Here is a 21,008-nt window from a genome sequence, read left to right on the forward strand (position 1 = left end):
AGCCTTCACGCAGGATGCAGGTCTGCTGAGTCAGAAAGCCCCACTGGCAACAGCCGTGCAGATTATGACCCACACAGAAAAACATTCCCACCTGATTCATGATGTGTCTGAGAGGAATGCAGTGAAAATGGCCACTAGAAGCAGTGCCTGGTACCTCATTACCTGTCTGATAACAGTTCATGTATCAGAACCCCTTCCAAACCCCGGTGATGTCATGGGCAGCTTTGAAGCAGTATTAGATGAGGCTTTGTCAGACTAATGGGGTTATTTGCAAAGATTTGTTCAAAATCTGAAGCAAACCCCACAGAACTGAGGGATATCTGGAACACAGGAAGCAGTGAGCGCCACTACTGATGTTAATGCTGTAGGTTTTTCCCCTGGACTACACAATACAGCCACACATATCTGAATTGAAGGCATTCAAATGCCTACAGAAAAAGGCAGGAGCCTCACTACGAGCACAGCCCGACTCCTTGTACTCAAAAGTCTCCCCACGAAGGACAAAAGGCTTTTGTGTTCTTTAGCATCAGCCTTGAGAGGATCCAGCTGGCAGAGTAACCTAAATCATCTGAATCCCAAAGAACAGCAGCTGAGCTTAATGCGAGTGCGCAGCTCAGGCCCCTGCCTGCCCTGGCCTCTCCCCCGCTCCCTAATGGGGTTTTTCTTTCTGCTCTTTTCAGGTCACTAGGAAACAAGGACCCGGCCTTTTCAAATCTTTCCTTTAAGCAGTTCCCAGCAAAATGGGTTTGCAGCGCAGCACTGTGCCGACGTGTTCAACCCGCTTTTGCAAGAGGCACTGTTGCGAAGTCTCATGAATCCCATTCCGCATTGCCCCTCCAGCCCCACAGGGTTATTTCAGCTTTTCTTCTATAATGCATTCCTTGTAGTGCAATGTGGCTCTACGCACTGCATGAAGACACAGATTCCTGTATCCTTTCCTGAGGGAAACAAGGATATTTTCTTTATAACCCCTAACTTAATATGAAGCAGGGCAGTGGACAAAGAGTTAATATCTCCCGTAAAATGCCCAAGATTGGAGCAGAACAAAATTAATATGGGCTACCATGCTGCCTCCATAAGCTGAAAAGTTTTCACAGGCACGGTCCTGAAATGTAATCTAAATTAATAAGTAACTAGAGTAGTGATGGCCTGAAGTAACCTGATGCCAGTGTTATGAATGGGTCTGGCCATGCTTATTTGATTATGCCCCCACTTTTAACCCTTTTTTATCTCCTAGTTTGTCTTCTCCATGTGTTTTGGCCGTTCCCATGTCAAAGCAGAAAGGATGAAGGGCAGCCTGAGAGGAAATGCTTCCAACTGCAGGCTGCTGATGGATAAGCTGTAGGGTTGCAAGACAGGGTCAGATTCCAAGTGTCCATCAACTGCCTCTCTTGGATCACCTACAGAAAGCATAAACACTTTCTACCAGTTCTTAAGGTGTTGACAGATGGGCTCTGGCCAGCCTTTATTACTCCTTATATTACTCCTTAATACTGGCTCTACGCCCCAGCGGGAGCTTTTGCCTGCATCCTGGTTGCTTGCGAAGTGCCTGAGGCTGCACCACAGATGGGGCTGGAGTTAAAGTGAAGGCACTGGGCTGTGAGCTCTGCAACTGTGGCACAGGTACATCTTCCTCTGCATTCTTGCTGCTGCAGGGCATTAGTCATCGGCAGTCAAGCAGTGTTAGCTTAGGGTGGTGAATTCCGCCAGGGCAAGTAGAGCCCTCCAGACCTTCTCCATCAGCCCCCAAAGAGCTTGTGACTGCTTCCTGCAGGGAATCTTAGCTCTGTACTCAATGGACTTATGAGACTGCATCTGGTCCTGCGACCTTCATCAGCACAAGCAGTTTGCTGAAGTCAACCAGGACTTCCCAGGTAGGAAAAGATTGCTTGTGTGGAGTGAAGGACAAGAACTTGGGCAGCAGAGATTTGTGCTCTCTTTGTTGAGAGGTATTTTCGACAACTTATTCTTGTTGGCGTTAAAACTATAGACTAATTGAAACAAAGTGCAGTGAGAGCTGAATCAGTGACCTATTTGCCCTATTTTTGTCAAAGGCGAAATACACATCAAATATTACACAACTGGAAGATCTCCCACTGTCTGCAGCCAGCTTCCTGTTGTGTTATACATCACAATTTGTTGTTAAATTCAGATTTTCAGGTGTGGTAAACAAAGAAGGATTGCTGAATGACCCAAGTGTACGCTGCTGCTAACCTCCATACACATCTGCAGCAGGGCTGTGATTTCCCCAAACATTAAATAGATCTCTAAACTGGCCTCCTGTGTACTCCAAGAATGAACAGGCAGGTGAGTGGGAAGGTTGTGACATGAGTTTCTGGGTTGTCCTGCACATCCTGGGCTGACCACCACAGTGGTTCCTCTTCACAAGGTCTGCCACCACACTGCCACTTCTCTGCAGCAGTGCCAGAGCTTAGTTGATGAAGGGAGTCTACATGAAGCAGATGAGATAACCTTGTGTGCTGTACATAAGAATATGCTGAGAGAAGAAATGCGCATAAGGTGAGGCCTGCTCTTTCAAGAAAGTGTATGAGCCTGGGGCTTTTTTGTGCTAATGAAGCCAAAAGCATTTGAGAAGTGATTAACAGTACACAGGACAGCCTTCCTATGCCATTTAGGTAGCTGTATGGTCCCACCGAAGTCTATAAGAAGCCTGGCTGAATGCATCATAAACACAATTTCAAATAGCAGACGTGGATGCTGAGCACCCTCCTAGCCCCAAGCCAACTGGGTAGCAAGCTGACATGGGGACCTGTTCTCTGAAGGGGAAATGTCCTGTCACATTGCAATCTGGAGCTGAAACAGCTGGACCTTGCTGAGGCCTTTATACAATGGGCCTTGCAAGAGGTGAGTATGGAAGGAATCTCTTCTTCTGACTCCACACCACCTCCACACAAGGGGCATGCTATAACAATGCAAGCAACAAAGTGCATGGGTTATAAAATGTCCATTGCCTACCGCTTCTCGGAGACACAGTTTCTTTAGCTCTTCCAAGCGTTGGCGCAGCGTCTCTTCCAAAGCTTCTTGCCTGGATTTCAGTGCAGCTAGCATGTCTTTCTTGGCAGACTGAGAACTATCTGACTCTTGGGAACCTATCAATAAACAATGATTTCACTAGGTCAGCTGACAGCAGAATACACATCTGGAGCACTTGTAATTTTACCAAAGCCTGGCTGCAGTCCTTCCAAAAAGAAATCAGACTATGACATGAAGCAGGTGTTACCCAGTCATGTTTGTTTATGACAAATTCTTAATGTTTAAGCTAACAGACAGAGATTGGACAGTGGGGCACACAAAGACATTTGTAATCATTATGCAGAAAAATAAAAGCAACAAAATTATTCATGTAAAGATCATAGAAAAAAAAAAAAAGAATACCATTCCCACAAAAGTTCCCAATGGCAAATAACAGTACAATTTACAAAGCCCTGGGGATGCATTTTTGGGAAATTAAGCCTAGGAGAAACCATTTGACAATACAGCCTACGTCTTAAGAACTGCAATCACCCTAGTAGCAAATATTTAATTCAATCCACTTACAGTGACTGTTTTTTGAAAAATGTAATGGAACAAAATTACCTAGCAAGATTCCTGTAAAACACACAAAAACAACAACAACCCATAGGTCCTTCTGGGATAGTAGCTGTTTCTTGTGAAGATGTAGGTTAAGATATTTAAACTGGATGTCCAAATGGTTTGACTTTTCAAGTGGTAATTACCCAGCAACTTCCACTGAAGTAAGTCCATGCATTAAGTCAGATTTTGTTGCTCAGATGTCATGACAGCATTTCTAACTTCAGCTCTTTAGGGCAATTTATTGATGGGTTTCCTGATTTTATTTTGGTTTGGGATGGTGCATCAATTGCTATCCAAGATCTAGCATCTCAAAGAAAGGGCAATGTTGGTTGCATCCATTTTGGGGTCCTGAACTTCAGCAGCTGATTTTTCAGGATGTGTTTAGCATTCACCCTCTTTAATGCACCTCTAGAATCAGGGATCAGTTTATACTGAGTCACTATTTCGCTCCGATCCCCTTGTTTGCATAAGCTAAGTGCATCCTTTCACCACAGAGTATGAAGGTTATGGCCATACTGTGAGATGAAAGGCAAGCTCAAGAAGGGGCAAATGCCGTCTCCACATGGTTTTCATTCATACCACTGGCTGCCATTCAGATACAGCTGTGGTTCAAAGCATCCACCTCAGGTTTACAGAAAGCTGAGTACTGGTATCTGTGGTGGACTCAGAGGTGGTGTCCCATGTCTGTCCACTGATGACACCAAGAGAGCCACAGCTCCACGCATGCTAAAGCTCTGCCCCACACACAGCTCTGGAGCTCAGCCTAAGTCTGCATCTGATCCCTTTTTAATAAACTCCATGGTGGGTCTTAAGCCGGGCTGAACGGACAGGGCTGTTGTAGCTAAGGGGTTGCTGTTGCCTCAACAGAAGCACCTAGGTGATCTAAGGTAGCTGAGATGTCTTCCATGGGGTGGCAGATATGACACAGGACCCTGTGAGACCCACTCTCTTTTGGACTGGCAGTAGGATGCTTTAAGCCACCTAAAATGGAACCAGACACAATCCACCAGCTGGACTGTGCCCAGTGCTTTGCAGGGACTTCTTGTGGGGCATTTAGTTCACTGCAGGTTTACGCCTGGAGACAAGCCTTTGACTCAGCAATGCTTTCAAGGGGGCTCCTCCTACTTCACAGTGGTTCCTCAGTGGTGTCAGCACCCACAGTGACTCTGGGGGCTCCCCTGCCCCTTTAGAGCAATGGCACAGAGAAAGCAGACCTTTATTATCTGCAGGAGTCAGGTACAACAGGATGCTACATGGAGTTTTCTGTGCACTGTAGGGTGGGGGTGAGGGTGGACTTCTAGATACATTTGCAGCTTGGTCTCTAAGTGTGCAGTGAAGACACTCAGCCCAAGGAGGTCAAAAATGTTGCTGCAATTTCACAGAGCTCTGGAAGGAACCTGGGAAAAACTCTTTGCTTTGGCAGCAAAACAGGGTGAAATTTGTGCTTTCAGCTTCATCTTTCATTGCTACTATTCCAGCAGACCATTAAAGCTAAACTGAAAGAGGAACGAGGAAACCCATGCCATGAAACAGTTCTGCACTGGCCCAGGGGGAGCAGAGAATCTCACAGATCTTTTCCACCCCTATTTTCTGCGCTTTTCTTACAGGAAGACAGCTGGCTCTTATTCTGTAAAACGCCACCCCGCTTTGTTACACCTTTTACTGGGCTGTCCTGGAGTGGGGGAGGTGGAAAGAAGGCTCTCTAAAGGTCAGCCAGGTTGAGCATCATCAGACAACCTCATGGTAAGATGTTTGTTTAGTTGCTGTAGTCATCTTCATTTCATTTGGGTTTGCCCTCATAAAGCAACAAAACTCAATCCTGCAAACACATCTGTGCTGCAGGAACTTGACAGGATCTTCTAGATGAGCCTTGTATTTGCACTGGCAGGGAAAGCCCTCTCTAGCATTTAGTAATTCTTAATAGTAACCCTGGTGAACAGTTACTAGCAAAAGCTGAGCTGCTGAATTTCTTCACTGAATTGCTAACAAATTTCTGAGTACTGGTAAAAAGTTGCTCATTATTCCAGCAGATGTTTCAACCTTTTTTTTTTTTTTTATTTCAGGACAACTTTAATGACCTATGTTTTCCTTTCAACTGCTCATCCCCTTTCCTTCCTCCCTCTGCTCCCTACCTCCACACCAGCCTCAGATTTATTTTTAAAAGCTATTAGTTTTTGCACTGCTGGTTGCCACAGCAGCTACAGAGATGCTGAAACATTTAAAAGCATGTGAATAGCCTAAACTCTGGCCAGACGCCTGCGCTGATTTGGGGTGTGCCGGCAAGAAGGAAACGAATGGCTTCAGGCTGAGCTAGTACGGACCCAAATCAAGCACAGACAGTTCACGGCATCTGCTCCAGCTATGCTTACCCTGTGTGAGAACCACATTGGTCTCAATCCTGATGTGGTCGGTGGCAGTGTCCACTGAGTACACATTTTGCCATCTTTTTCACCCCTCCGAAAAAGCAAAGGAATTGGGGGAGATCTGGAAGCGCATTGTCACATTCTGAGTTAAGCAATGGGATTACTGCTGAAACTAATGTCAACCACTCCTTGGCACAAGTGAACCAGTTCAAATGAACCTTTTCCAAGTGTGTCTTTGTAGCACAAACTCTTCTAGCGTAGTGAGGGTTCAAAGGCCAGGGGACAGGGCACTCAGTTCACGGCTTATGATCCTGAATTTTTTTAGCTTGATCATAGCTGGCTTGGATGATCCCTTGGGCATACTGCAGGAATTACTTATTTCTTCAGACCTTCCTGAAGTTTCTCCTTCAGAAACTGTTTTGTTCTAGCTGTATTTTAAAATTTTATTTAAAAGCTGAACTATTTTGGGATGTATTATTAGATTTTTATGGGTTGGATTCTCTGCTTGTTCTCACAGGTGAAAAGTAAATGGAAACTTGATCAGTCAAGAGAATCACACCCGTGTGAGAAGCTTGTAAAAGGAGCAGAGAACAGTGCTTTGTATTGCTGGGGTGCCTACAGCTTCCATTAGAGGCTCTTTATTTATAAATATGTATTAATCCAGCCTTGAGCAAGGCTGTGACCACAGACCCGCTTCTAAACCCAGTGGCAATTGACCCAAAAATGTCAGAACAAATCAAAAGACCATAAAAACAACCAAAGAAATAATCAAAGACCAGCGCAAACTGAACCAATCAAGCAAATACTACCTTAAATCAGCCTTATTAAATATGATGCTCACTGAGTCACGGCTGCCCAGTGCCTTCCAAAGGGGATCATCAACAGAGAAAAATCAGTCCTGAAAGACCAGTCCTAACACGAGAAACTCCTGCTGCAAAAGAAATGGTTGACTGGGAGGCTTTCTCAGGTATTTTATCTCCTGCAATTTGGGCTAATTCCTAATGCAGTAAACAGGAGAATTGTTGCTGAAATATGTAATTTCCCTGTATGGCTTTTGAACCTTTCTGTGAAAATTATTATTCAGCCTTCTTCCCATTTGCCATGCAAAAATTTACCAAATTCTACATTTTAACACACAGTTCTGCAGAACCATTTGATGTCCCTAAAAGAAAAAGAAGGGAAAACACACTGGGTAGCAAGTACAGGGCCTTCTCTTTGGTGGACATCAGGAACCTGCTGAATTGGGGGCTGTTTTTATAGCTGATGCTGCTGGCTTAATTTCAAAGCCAAGGAAATCGTACATGCCTTCTCCCTTTAGCATACAGGATGGGACACAGATTTGGGTGACCTGAACATCCACTTAATACCCTATTATTTTGTGGATACACTACTCATCTCCTGATACCCACTTGGCTTCTCTGGACAGTTTCTCCATCCACTGACATTCAGGAGAACATGAGCTGTGAAACACGGGGAGAAAATGGTCCTCCCTGCCCAACTCACTCCTCCAGTAGAATTCATGGATAAGCTTCTTCATCAGTGCTAACGGGCTGTTTTCTGATCGCTCCAATACTGGTGATGTCAGGACAGTCTTGGTGATGTTGATGGGGACATGAAGCAAGTAAGTCCCAACCTCAAAGGATCTGACCAAGGCGATGCACTGTGCCTGTGCAGATCTGCAGGGACTCCTGGCTACCAGGTGTTGGCTCTAAGACAAGCTTTGTTTTAAAGCTTGTAAAAGAGATGAGACCAGCAATGTGAAACACCATTTTGCAGAGGAAAGCCCTACCGGTGATTCAGTGTTTGTCCCCATTTCCTCCACCTATTTTATCAAAGTGGAGTCAGTTTGGAAGAGGGCTAAATGAGAAAGATGAAAACAAGCAGGGAGGATAGATGGGATGCTGAAGAGCAGAGGGAGCCAAGGCTTGGTGCTAGCATCTGTGAGTGGAAAGCAGATGAAACAAGGCGGCTGAGCAGTGGTTAGGCAAGAGCATCCAGACATCTTTTCTCTTTCTCATTTTGTGAGTCTCCTGCTCCAGGAAAAACACATCTAAATATGGCAAACCCTTCATGCTACATCCGGCTGCTGGCTCCAGCTCGCTGGCATTTGGTTGAGGTCCCCGTGGAAGGCTGTTCTCCGAGCAGGGAGGGGAGGTTCCCCCACGCTTGCTCCATGCCAGAGCCTGGGCTGACTCACCGCGCCAGGATGTCAGTGCACAACAGCCAGCAACCTCACACAGCCGCTATCTCTTGTCTCTGCCAGACAAATAGGATATCCTCTGCAGTGTGCGGGAGCCCAGCTGGAGCTGCTCCACACAGGATGCACTCAGATATCCTGTGGGTGACTTGTCTTCACGAGCCCCTGTGCTCGTGGGTCATGCCGGAGGCTGTGCGGGTGCCATTTATCCACTCCGACACCCACCAGGGCGGTCCAGCTGGGATACAGACCTGCTGGATGGAGCAGTGGGGGCCAGGGAACCAGCTGGCTGGGCTCTGTCATGGCATTTTCAAACATAAACAGGCCCCTGCACAGGAAACCTCCACCGGTGACGAAGGAACGGGGCTCGGGGCTGAAGGCTCCTTGAAGACGTCTCCAAAGCTAAAGCAGAGGTACTCCTCTGTGGTCTCTCCTCTGCCCACTGAGATGAAGAAGGCGGTCTGGGGTTCAGTCCAACAATAACCCAGCAATAACAGAGCTCCTCACTAGCTAGGAGTGCTGCAGAACTCTTATGGCGCAGACTGCTCCAAAGGAAAAATCCACGTTAGACCTAACATGATTTTGTTCCAATAATTATCTCTGCTGGCTTTGATTAGGGTTCATGCCAGTGTGAAAGCACAGCTTTTATTCATGGGCAAGTCTTGCCCCAGATGTCCAGGGGTGGCTCAGAGATCCTGAGCAGAAGATCCCCGAACTAAATTGCAGCAGCCCACTGTTCTGGGGGACCCCTTCAGAGCCAAAATGAGAACAAAAGTTAAAGAGCGAGCTTGTCAGAAGTGGACTTGGGAGTGTCAAGTCTCAAACTTACAAATCTGCAGTGGACACAGACTGAGATCAAGAGCCTGGGAAACACAGAGGAGCTTCGGCTTTGGCCTAATTGCTGTGACCACGGGGAAGTTACTGTCCCAGTATAAGACTCCATCTCCCCTCTGCTGTGTCTTGAGACTGTACGTGATGTGGGGCAGCGACTGCTTTGCACTGCACAGCAGGATCTTCGCCAGACAGTGTGACAGCTGGAAGCAACAACAAATATTTCCTTGCAGTCTTGCTGCAAACCCAGGGGAGATATGCCAGCTTCGGCATGGTCCTCATGGCGTTGACAGTCCCTTTGGTGAGGAGTGAAATGGAGAGAGGAAATGGCCACAAGTAATTTTCAGGAAAAAAGAACTGAGAACAGTAGGGAAGTGGGAACAAACAGAGATTCAGTCCTGCCCTTGTGATTACGAGTCATTCGGGGTATTTATAGCCTGGAAATCTACTGTGACCACTTAATCATTTGCACTTATTCTCTCCGGCGTGCAGGCTATACAGCGATAACCCATCATTGTTGTGATTGTGTGCCTATAATCTTTGGCACAATGGGAGGAAATGCAAAGGCTGGGACAGAGCTGGTGACTGTGCCTAGTGGGACAGGCAGCGAATGCCCCCTCCAGTCCAGTGGGACAGGGCTGGGTCACCTCTGCCAGCCAGGCTTGAGGGAAGGGTCTCTTGGAGCAGAGGGGTCTGGGTGACCATGTGGAAGCAATCCAGGGTCTCCAGTTCGCTGGTGTCTGTCCTCTTCTGCCAGACGTCTTCTCTCTATACTTCCTTGTAGCTGCTGGAAGGCACACAGCAGCAGCAAACCCCAGAGCTCTCCTTAACATTTTAGGGAGAGCCCTGTCGTCACAGCTGGTAGGACCTAAAAGGCAGCTCTGAACACAGGAACCTGGAGGGAGTCATGTGTGCCTGGCCCAACAGCAGCACCTCAACTGAAACAGAGGTTCACACAGTCCTATGCAGGTGTCCAGGTAGACAGATCAGCCTACTCAGGACTGAAGAAATGACTCACCTGGACAATGAACACTGCATGGGTCTAGTCACTAGTGCAATTCTGCTGAGTCTGCAAACCCCATACTCAGCCAGAAGGGAATTGAGCAGGGAGCAAAAAAATGGAGAAATAAAAGCATGGGCAGCTCCCAGTTTGGGATTTCCATCCATATAACCCTGATAGGTGCTGGCCCTAGAAAAGCTTTTCTGAGCCTGATTTTCTGCCGGCTTTCACCTGGCTACTGCTCTTTCCCAGTGTGAGAGCAGAAGCAGACACCCACGTTTTTTTCCAGGAAGATGAAAAGTCAATGTATTAACATGAAAACAGGATTACTACCAAGTAGCTCTCACAAACTTGGGAATGGTGCCCAGGAGGCTGAGATCTTGGAAAGACCATAAGAACTTTCTTGGGGTACTTAACATTATTTACTTTCCAGCAGGAGGGCTGGAAAAAATGCCAAACAAATAAAGAGCTCCAACAACCCGACACCAGTCTGGGAGCTGCTCAGCTACTGCAACTCCCTAAGCGATGGGAGGCACAGACGGTGGATTGTATACAGGAAGACCTAAGGAGCAGAAAGGCATCTCTGTTTGCAGGCAAGGCAAGGAATTGCACAGCAGGCTGCTCTGGAGCTCTGTAAGCATTGCACATTTTAACCCCTTGCTGGACCTTTTCCAAGCAGGAAAACTTGGCTTTTAAAAGACACGAAAAATACAGTGATGCAAAGCTGATGTACTATACCACTGCAGATTCTGGTTTAAAGCATTTGTGTTCTTAGATGGACTTTCCCTTGTCAAGCACAAGAAGGTTATTCTCTGGTGTTACACATCTCAACACAATCGGTTTTGATAACTTCATGCAATGCTTAACAAAAGGTATTTAATTGACTGGAACTGTTAATTATAGTGATAACAGCAACCTTGCCCTCTTGAAGAGCTTCTCACCTGAGCAGCTTCAAGCTCTTTGCAAACTATGAATCCTTGCTTTGCTCCTGGAGTGACATTTAGCACTGTTTTATAAACAGCTTGCCCTGTTCAGACTGACAGAAGAGTATCAAAGAAATACAGACAACCTCCTGAGCCTCCCTCTCTGGTCCTTCTCTTCTCGTGCTCTAGCTCCTCTGTATCAACTTCTCTTGGCTTTCTTTCACAGATTATGTCTTCCTCATATAGGAAGGTGCTCTAAGCCACAAAAAGAAACCTCTAGGTCCCCAGCACTAGTTTGGTAGAGTACTAGGGAATAGCTCTTTTGAGCCTGGGACACTAGCCAAGTTCCAGCAACAGAGAGGCAAAGGCAGATGTGCACTCTGTGAAGAAGCCATCCTGCCTCAACACTGCTGACTCAGTGTCCCTTGTGAGCTGCACTGGCTGACCACTTCCTCACTGCTTGTTTGGGGCTCCTTCATAAACGTATCTGCCTAGGGTTGAGCTGGGTGCCAAGGGGTGATTATGGTAGAAACTGTGAAGACAGACCAGGTCTCAGCTGGAAAGTGAGAGGTTGGAGATGACATCCTGGGGCCAAAGAGGAAATGAGCAGTAGTAATGAGAGGGGGGAGCTGCTGCCTGTGCTGTTTGTGGGGCAACGTGCTGAGAGATGGACTGACACCAGGACAGACAGAAAGGCTAAAGGGAAGTGACTTTCATTTCTGCAGTGCAGCTTCTGGCTGCTCCACGTTATACCACAACCACAGCCCTTCCCACCAGCTCTCCAGTTACAGGATAAAGAACCTACCTGATGACAGAAGACTCCCGCTGCTGCCGCTGATAATTTTGCCTTTACTCCCCATGTTGGCCAGCTTTGAGGTCTTGAGTGTTCCAGTTTCAGTCAGGTCAATCGCAATCTCACTCAGGCTTCTTGCAGCATGAATCTTGGACTGGACATGGACACAGGAATTAGTAATGGTCTAGCACTTCTTTAAAGCTCAGAGAAGGAAAAAGTCCTTTTGCTGTGGCAGGAAACAGGCCTCCACAGCAAACTTGGAATATTTTACAAGAATAGAAGCAATCTGGCATGGTATTCACTGCTGCGTTTTTTACATTCTTAAGTGGGTGCAATTCTGGCATTGCTTCCTGTTTGTTATTTTCTCTGCTTTGCCATGGATATTTTTCCCTCTTAAACAATGTATGGAGTCACTGAATTACCACATACAATAAGAAACTTTCAGAAATGCCAACATAATAAACTGCTAAGTCCAAAGGCTGAAGAGCATCTCTAGCATCTAAAGGAAGCAAGGAGGGGTCTTTCTGAATCCGCAATGAGCTTTGGACGAAGACACAACGAGGACATGGCTTAAACAGGCTGCCATGAGAAGCTGGAAAAAAATACCAGCAGGAAAGCATGTTCAGGTTATGGTCCAGACTAACAAGCCACATGCAATGCCGCTACTGCGAGGCACCCCTTCAAAGTATTAACATTACTCCAGTAAGAAACAACAGCCAGCCCCAGATCAGTAACTGGTCACGCTAGGAGAAAGGGTCACCCATTATACACCACCAAATGTCAACAATTTAGGCACCTCCAGGGGAAAGTAAATGTGCATACTGCAGGAGAGGAGATGAGAAGAGAAGAGAAGAGAGGAGAGGAGAGGAGAGGAGAGGAGAGGAGAGGAGAGGAGAGGAGAGGAGAGGAGAGGAGAGGAGAGGAGAGGAGAGGAGAGGAGAGGAGAGGAGAGGAGAGGAGAGGAGAGGAGAGGAGAGGAGAGGAGAGGAGAGGAGAGGAGAGGAGAGGAGAGATTTCAGTTGAAGGGACCTCCAACAATCATCTAGTCCTCCTCCTATCTTAGGATGGAATGAGTTGACTACCTAAGATGTCATTCTTTATCCTTTGGTTATGGAAGGATTTGACACAACAAGAAGCCCATAAAGTTCAAGTGAGACAACCCCAGAACTGTCTCTTTGTTGAGCAGTGAGCTCAGTTCTGGTTATGTCCACAGCGTTAACAAAGGCAGAAAATGTTCAGGGCAAGGGGGTTAGAGGCACTGAAGCAATGAAATGAGCATGGCAGCTGCTTGCAGGGTTGGGCTCAATCAGTCCTGGTGGCTGCTGTGCCTCTGCAATACAAACCCCACTGTTAATAGCTCACCATCTATCTCCAGTCCATTCTCCAGGCAGCCTCTAGCAGGCACTTAGCATGAACAAGAGGATCAAGAATATTGATCAAAGTCCCTGGGGATGGCCCTTCAGTTCTATCCCTAGCATTACCAGGAAGAAGAACTCTAAATATGAGGGTGCCTTGGGTGGCCACAAGAATTTTTCAGTCCCTTTTCTGACCAGTACAGCCTTCGGATCACCTTAAAATAGCAACTACCACATCAGAACAACCCCAAAGCCTCTCTAGTACTCTATCTCATTTCTAATTGGGGTCATCTCCAAGCACTTCAGAAAAAAACATTAGGAAGCTTTTCATTAAGCCATTGTGGAATAATCTGTTCACATGGAAAATTTCCTCCTGCCTCTTCTGAACTAATGCTTATGCTCTGAGCTCTGTTTTATGTATCGGTTGTTGAATTTGCTTCAGGTAACAAGCCACGCTAACAAAGAGGAAACACAAGGAAGAATGTCATCGTCTGTAACATGGCATACAAAGATGACTGCTATTTCATCTCCAACCTGGAAATCGGATTCTTGCTCGCTGACCCTCATGTGAGCTCCTCAGTCACGGATGGAGGGAACTTGGAGCTCAGCCCACTGCCCAAATCTCACAAGCCCTGTGCTGCTGAGCTTCAATTAGCCTGGCCTCGCAGGGCCACTGACCTGCAATGTCTATTTCCCAGAACCCAGAAAGTTGTTGGGACATTGTGATGAGGCTTTCCAGCCACACAAACACTTTTGTTCAACAGGATGGTGAAGCCCCAGTTCACCTGAGCATTCACTTCTGCACCACAAGAGACTCTCAGCCCTAGTCATACAGTTCATTACAGTGCTAACAAATCAGAAGCTGACTGACGTCCATGCACCAGGATGTGATCTCTTTCCACTGGAACTAACACGAGATGGGACTACAAGGAATGCTTGCCATGATGGGATTTTCAGTGTTATTTCATATCCTTAGGAAGCAGAAATAATTTTAACAAGAACTAAGGCTGAATTGATGGCTGAATGCCCACCACACTGAGCTTCACTCTTACCTCTGTTACTGATTTGCTGTGGGGCTTTGGGTAAGACACGTAAGGTTAAGTTCTTAGCGATCTCCTGCATCTGTTTGCACATCAGTGAAATAATAAGGGAAATAAAATGTGTCCCCATTGCACACTGTAATTTTAAGATTAATTTAAGACCTCAAATGAAGACAGCACTTGGAGAACCTTATACTGAAAACACTCTCAGAAGTATTATCATAATTTAATATTCTTGGGTATTTATAGGCTCCATCATTACCATTCAGAGGTACCCAAATGCCTCACAACCTTATTTCCACAACAACCCCAAGAACAGGGTGTGTACACTCACTCATTTGAAGGCAGAGGCTGAACTACCTGCCAAGATGTCAGAGCACATCAGGCAACCAGTGCTGACCCTCTTAAACTAATGATACAACCGGTTAGACGCTTCTCATTTCCAGCAGCTCCTCCCCAAAATCAGCCCCAGGAGAAGGACAGCACTCGTTTAGCTTCTTAGATCTGACATTTCTGGTCAGAAACAAGGTGTGTGAAATGTTCTCCAAAATAGCTCTGGAAGGTTAGTTCTAGGTGAAGAGAAAAGTCACTGCTTTTATCTAACAAGATTTCCTGGTACTGAAGTCTTGATAAAGAGCCTTAGCAGGAACCACTGTCTTGTTGCAATGCCAGATCTTTGGAGGTAACAAGTCTTCAGACTGCTGCTGTCCTGGTGATTTATCCCCTGCAGGTGTATATATGCTGTATAACCCTAAATGTAGGTTTATGTATACCTTGTATAACCCCAGGAACAGCCATACTGATTGAACCCAGTATCTGCCTAACCCAATATACTGAGTCCTTGCAGAGGATGTCTAGGAAAGGTACAAACCCCAAGTCTGCACAGACAGATGCTGCCCTCCTGCTCTGCAAGGCAGTGGTTTTCCTGCATTTGTAGGATAGTTAGAGCAAGAAGTCCTGTAGTTTATTTCCACTCATATTCAAGACTGCAAATCACAGCACGCTCTGGTCCTACCTGTTTGACTAGGCACTAACTAAAATGTTGAGTGAAGGCAATGCAACTGGAGGCTGCGGTCCTGGCCAGCATGCCAAGCCAGCAGCAGCTGGAAGCGTGCCCTACATAGGACAAATGAAAAAATAGCGTAAGACCAAAGCCTGGCATCCCCGGAGCCAGAAGAGAGGAAAAGCAAACCAGAAGAGTGTAGATAGAGGATCAGCAGGGCAGAGTGATCCTCCCCCACAGAGGTTGCAATCCAAACCTGCTGAAGCCAACGGTGAAAGTTTTAGGTCTGACCACAGTTGTGCTAATGGTATCCTGCACTAAACAGTTGGGATAGAGCATCTCCTGAAAGGAATGGGGTTAATTTTCCGTGCTGCCCAATCCCTGCTGCCTCTGCTGCCTACAGCAATGCCAATCAGTGTCGGGGGGTCTTGCGTTTTGGACAGCCACTCATCAGCGTCAGGAATCAGATCAACAGCTCATTTCATACAGGCCACTGAGCAACAGCCAGTGTGAGGCCTGGGCTAGACTTTGTACTGACAGCACAATAGTGCAAAGCTAGATTACATCCCATTAGCGCTCCCTCGGGCCCTGCAGTCCCTCCAGGCTCAAAAATTTTAAAGCACTTAGCGCAGACCTGCCAAGTCTCATTTACATGGAGGGAGACTGGCTCATTCATGAGTCATTTCAGAGCACAGGGGCAAACTGATCCCCAGTGCTGTTCTGACAGGGTCAGAGGGTGAAGAAAAATCCATCAGCGAAAAGCAAGAGTAGATGGACACTAGGGATGAATTTATCCCTCTTGCTTGCAGTGATGGGGCTTTGCTGCAGGTGATTTTTTGAAACCCTTGGCCTATTTTCTACCAGTTCATTCAGCCAAAAAGCCTTGCACTTGGAGGAATGTGCTGTTGGAAATTCCCAGAAACAGGGACTTCTCAAAGCTTCTAGGCCAAGTGCTTGATTGACACAGTGCAGTCAACACAGCAAAGACATGCCTTGAAGTCCGGCTGCATATGTCTGCTGAAAAAAAAGGGAAGCTGACAGGAGTTCTGCACACTGACATGTTCACTTGGAAAACTGGGGATCTTTTCAGTCTCCATGTTACGCTTCAATTGCAGGGAGAGAGAGACAGATCAGCAGGGAGCAAAATGCTGGGAACTCGGCGAGCTGGCAGGAGTACAATGTGGCGTGAGGCTGAGTGAAGGCATAGAAGGCTGGGACTTCACTTCCTTGCAAAAAGGGTAAAAATCCAGGAAAAGCTGATTTTATTTCTTTTTAAAATCAAGTGAAAGGGCTTTTCCAGTGGAGCTGTGCCGAAGGTTCAGATCCAACTGGTGCCCAGCTATGTGAGCAGCATGGAGTTCAAGCTTGCTTTATCACTATGTCCTATCTCTTGCCATCTTATCTACATCACTGGCGTGAAGGCTCAGTTGCAGTGAGCTCCAGCAGGCTTTTTCTTCTAAGTTTGTTTTTATTTTTCTTTCTTTTGTCAAAAGGATATGAAATGCCAAGTTTGAACATGAAAGGAGGGAATATTTAAGTTTTGCTTTGAAGTTGAGGATTCAACTGTAGTGAGGACTGAGATTTAAGAGGATGCGAACCCACGCGACCTGAAACTCAAATAAATGTTTGTCTAAGTCCTTAAAAGCTGAAAGGAAGACATTTCACATCGCCTCACTCTGGAGTACATTTTACTGGTTTTCAAAAGTAAAACGCACATGAGTATGGCGTCCTGGAGTGACCAGCAGGATGAACTGAACAGATCAATTAAAATTGATGGATCTATCAGTCTTGACAGTGTCATGTCAAAGATGAGGACAACAGACTAAAATACCAGCTTCCTTAGGAGAAAGGCACAAAAATATTTGTATGCCTTAACTTCAAAGTCTCAGCGTGACCACCGGGATTATTGTGACAAAGCACACTGAGATGGTCACAGTCGTGACAGGTTGACAAACGAGGGCTGGTGGGTGGTGCTGTCTGTAGGCCTGTGAGAAAGGGGAGATCAGATTGAAACACAATCTGCCATCAACAAAAGAAGTCACTGAAGGGAAGTCTTGGGCATTTAAGAGACCCAGTTTCTTACCAAAGAAATGGGAGGAGGAGGGAATCTCCTTTTGTTTGTTGGTTGCTCGTGACCTAAATACCTTGCAGCTAGATCAGCAAATCCATCTGGCTAAAAGTAAAAAAAATAAACTTCTGTTTGTTTGCTGAGTTGTCTTTGTTGAGAGCAAAACAGAGAGGGCTATGCATTGCCTGGTGTTGCTGAGCAGAGGAGGTGGGGCAGGAAAGCACTACCTGCTATCGGGTGAGCATGCAATTTTGTCCATATTCATAGCTGGCACTTAGGCAGGGGTGGAAAGTTATCTATGCCCCTAAATTCAATACAACTCATAGCAACTAAGGTGAATCCTGGGGTTTTTTTGCATTAGATGGGACATGGCCAAAGTGGGTGTAACCATATGTTCTGCCCAAGGCATCCAAAAGTCCTACTCACTCTACAATAGTCAGAGATCACGATGTGGAAAGCTATGTCAGAAAGGCTCAGAGTGAGCTGCACTAATAGCACAGTGATGGCCCTTCACACAATTTCAGCAAGCCAATTCAATTCATTTAACTGGCAGAAAAATAATGCAGCAAAGAAAAACAGGAAAAATAAATATTTTTCTGCCAGTTTAGTGGGCTGAACTGGCTCATGAAGGGACCTGATAGGGCCTGGGCCTGTGCAAGGGCAGGAGCAGCCCCTGCCTGAAAATGCAGGCAGTGCTTTCAGCAATAGCAAGATGTTAAGATTGTTTCAGCCATTTGGAGGAGTATCACCCTGCACATTCCTGCCATCTCACCAGAGATGGGGGGCAATGCAGGCAGCTGTTAAGAAGGTACCCACTCAATACAGGCTCTATCTTCTCTGTAAAGTTTTACACCAGCACGTTCATAGGGAGTGGGGCATCTGCATGAGAAGTCTCTCTTCTGACTCAAAGTGATCTCAAAGTGATCAAAGTGATCTCCTGCTGCTTCTGGGTATGCCTAAAATTGCTGTTGATGAAAGAAATTAGAGGGAGAACACACACTGCTTTGGTTTCAAGGTGGTTTCCTTTTGTGTATTGAGCGGCCCTTTGTGCAGCACCAGACCAAGACAGTTTCCTTGTAAGGCCAGGCTGTCAGCATCCTGCCCTGCTCCTTTTGTTTTGAGATTCTGTGTGGAGAGAAAAATAATATCCCTACCCATCATTTCTAAGAAAATACGATAGTAAAAAGCAAGGGACAGCAAGAAGGATTCAGAAACAGCTGTAAAGTGCGAAACTACTTTGAACTCAGTTATTGGAAGCTGTTGTAACTTTATGACAGAGTTCAAGAACCAGAAGACATGTGGAAACCAAGCAGACAGGGACACAACCCTATCTGCTTGCAAACTCTGGCTCCTCCAATTTGGCCACAGTTCAGTACGACCTTTCCCTCAATCCTCACTCCCATAGACATGAATTGGATACAAATTCTCTCAATCTGGCCAACGCCAGCAGTATTTTGAGTCTATTTTCCTTTTTTTGATCTCAAGTGGAAAGGGAGGGCAGGAAAGGAGCCACCGTCTGGACTTGACCTGGCTGGGACTGTGGGGAGTGAGAAGGACTCACCCACCGCAACATGCACTTCCCGCCTCCAACATGCTTACCTTGCTTTGCTTTCTGTCCAGGTAGAACTGATGTTGGCTAATGGCCATAGCCCAGATAGACTTTATTAGTGCTGGACAGGCATACCATGTATGCACAGCGATGCCACTATGCCCAAAAGTCCTCCTGGTCACAGATGCCCTGGAGAGGAGAAAAGAAGGAACTGGGGTTACACCATGGTTTCCTCGGATTGTTTTCTGTGGCAGAACATATCACAGACCTCATCATAAAAGCTGCTGTCTTTACTGGGCACACCCCTGTGCTAATGGGTAAAAATACTTCAAGAACAGCAATAAATAGATAATCAAGGCAGGATAGCATTTACTTTAAATAACTCCTCAAGTTAGCAAGCTCCAGAAGACTAACAGTAAAGACCATCCAGTTTGTCCAGTTTAGACTGTGTTCCTGGGTTTGGCTGAGCTGATGCTGACCTGCTATGTGTCCCAGGGGAGTCACCAAAGCATATGTGAATCCTCTGTGTCTCATCACATGCTGAGACACGTAAGGCCAAGTGCTCACACCCTCCACTATCTCTGGCTTTGGATGGTGGCTTTCAAATAATTAAGATCCACAGGATCAATGGCTGCTTTAGAGAAAGTGGGAGAAACTCTTCAGGTACCTTAATTTCCCCACTTGTAAATAGATGTGGCAGGACTTGCCACATGGTATGGGAAAGGGGAGTTGTGGGGCTCAGAGAGGGTTGCCTAGTGCCCTGGAGAGAAGAATGTTACTCAGCGATTAGCTGAGTGAATATAAAAACAGGAAAAATAAGAACTAAATGTTTCCTCTCTGGGACTCCCAATTGTCCTCAAATATTAGCAAAAAACACAGGTCAGGTTTCCCCAGGCTTTCACAGCTGTACAAAACTGCTTGATTATTCCTCCCCAACCCTCAACTCTAACCCCACAAGCAGATCCCCTGACACCAGCACACCAGCACACCCAGGCTTGCAGCATCCTGGTCTGCAGAACTCGTCCCACTGCAGGGATGTAGCACTGGCTGGAGCAAACCAAGTCACTGATCTACAGAGCCCCAGATAAATGAGGTCCTCCTCTCCAGACTGTTAACAAGAGTCTCGTGGTGGAGTACGATTGTGAAATGAATGTAAGCACTGGTACACGGGCTAGCTCAGAAATGTGACACTTTTCCTATAGCCTATCATGTAGGGATGTGGACAGTGAAGAGGTGCCACTGCAAGAGACAGCCTGGGCAGCAGGGTGTGCTATGGAGGGGCTGCCACAGTCCATAGCCAGCAGGCACTCTGCGTGATACAGATGTGGAGGTGACATGGCAGGACAGCCCAGGAGCTCTACTGTGCAGTGCAAGGGATGGTCAAGTCTCTTCCCAGCACTCTTAAGTCCTCAAGCCTGCCAAGGCCTGCACCTGCACTGGCCACATTGGCGGTAAATGTGGGGAGGGGAGGCACACAGTCAAAGAAAGCTGTGATACAGTCAAGAACGGAAGAAAAGCCAAACTGCAGTGAAATGGGGACTGCTGGCCAGGTTCAGCCTGTGAGAGGGCTAACAGCTCTTGTGCCAGGGCCTTTTCAGTGCTGCAAATTGTGTTAAAGTCAAATTGTGAAGCTACAAATCAGAGTGAAATTTCTCTGAGAAAACAGCTGCGGCCAACGCAAACAAGGACTGAGAAAACTAGGATCTCATGTTTCAGTGTTACCCTGCGCTGAGTGCTTTCCATGCGACTGGAGCAGAAGACCTGGTCCCATTATGAGTATTATTCTTGTGAGAAAACTCTCCACGGATGCAACAGAACAGCAGCTGATGGTCCTAATGAGGATGCATGCCAGGCTGCCTCATCCCTGTCCCTGGACAGGGAATGAAGGCTGTGCTGGGAGGTGCTCTTGAAGTGGAGGTTAGAGAGGGGATCCAACTCTGCATGCCTTATGTTGGTTTAAGGGACACAAACCACTGCAGTGCATTGGCATATAAGGCTCTAAGGCATTAAGGCACTCAAACATGGACTAAAGCCTTAACTCTGGTGTCATCCTATTCAGTTCAAATGCAGTTGTTTTGAACTCTCAGAAACATACTCAGCAAGCCATCCACCTTCTCATCTTAAAAGCAGTTATTTCCAATTTTTTTCTTCTTTTTAGGTTCGATACATGTTTCCCATCAAAACTGCAGACCCTGTTAGAAAGTCTGCAGACTTAGCTGGTCAGAGCTGTGAACTTGCTTTTCACAGCTGTATTTTGAGGACCTGTGAGAGATGGCCCATGGGTGTCTTTTC

The 21,008-nt window shown here is 46.5% G+C and overlaps 1 protein-coding gene and 1 long non-coding RNA gene across 3 annotated transcripts in view; one reads left to right on the forward strand and one right to left on the reverse strand.

Annotated features, from left to right (window-relative positions):
- FRMD4A (FERM domain containing 4A) overlaps window positions 1-21,008 on the reverse strand; it is a gene marked incomplete at both ends in the record, with an annotated part of 383,738 nt that overhangs the window by 14,195 nt on the left and 348,535 nt on the right. For both annotated transcript variants that reach the window (XM_082485576.1, XM_082485575.1), the window contains 3 exons: window positions 2,977-3,110; window positions 11,714-11,855; window positions 18,767-18,905. In XM_082485576.1, coding sequence (XP_082341702.1) covers window positions 2,977-3,110; window positions 11,714-11,855; window positions 18,767-18,905 — 415 coding nt within the window. The remainder of the gene's footprint in view (window positions 1-2,976; window positions 3,111-11,713; window positions 11,856-18,766; window positions 18,906-21,008) is intronic.
- Window positions 1,581-17,045, forward strand: LOC309673733. The gene is made up of 3 exons (XR_014269339.1): window positions 1,581-1,623; window positions 5,202-5,337; window positions 16,593-17,045. It is a non-coding gene; the product is annotated as an uncharacterized lncRNA (long non-coding RNA).

The sequence above is a fragment of the Vanellus vanellus genome (genome assembly GCF_965231255.1).
Source record: "Vanellus vanellus genome assembly, chromosome: 1".
NCBI classification, from domain to species: Eukaryota; Metazoa; Chordata; class Aves; order Charadriiformes; family Charadriidae; genus Vanellus; species Vanellus vanellus.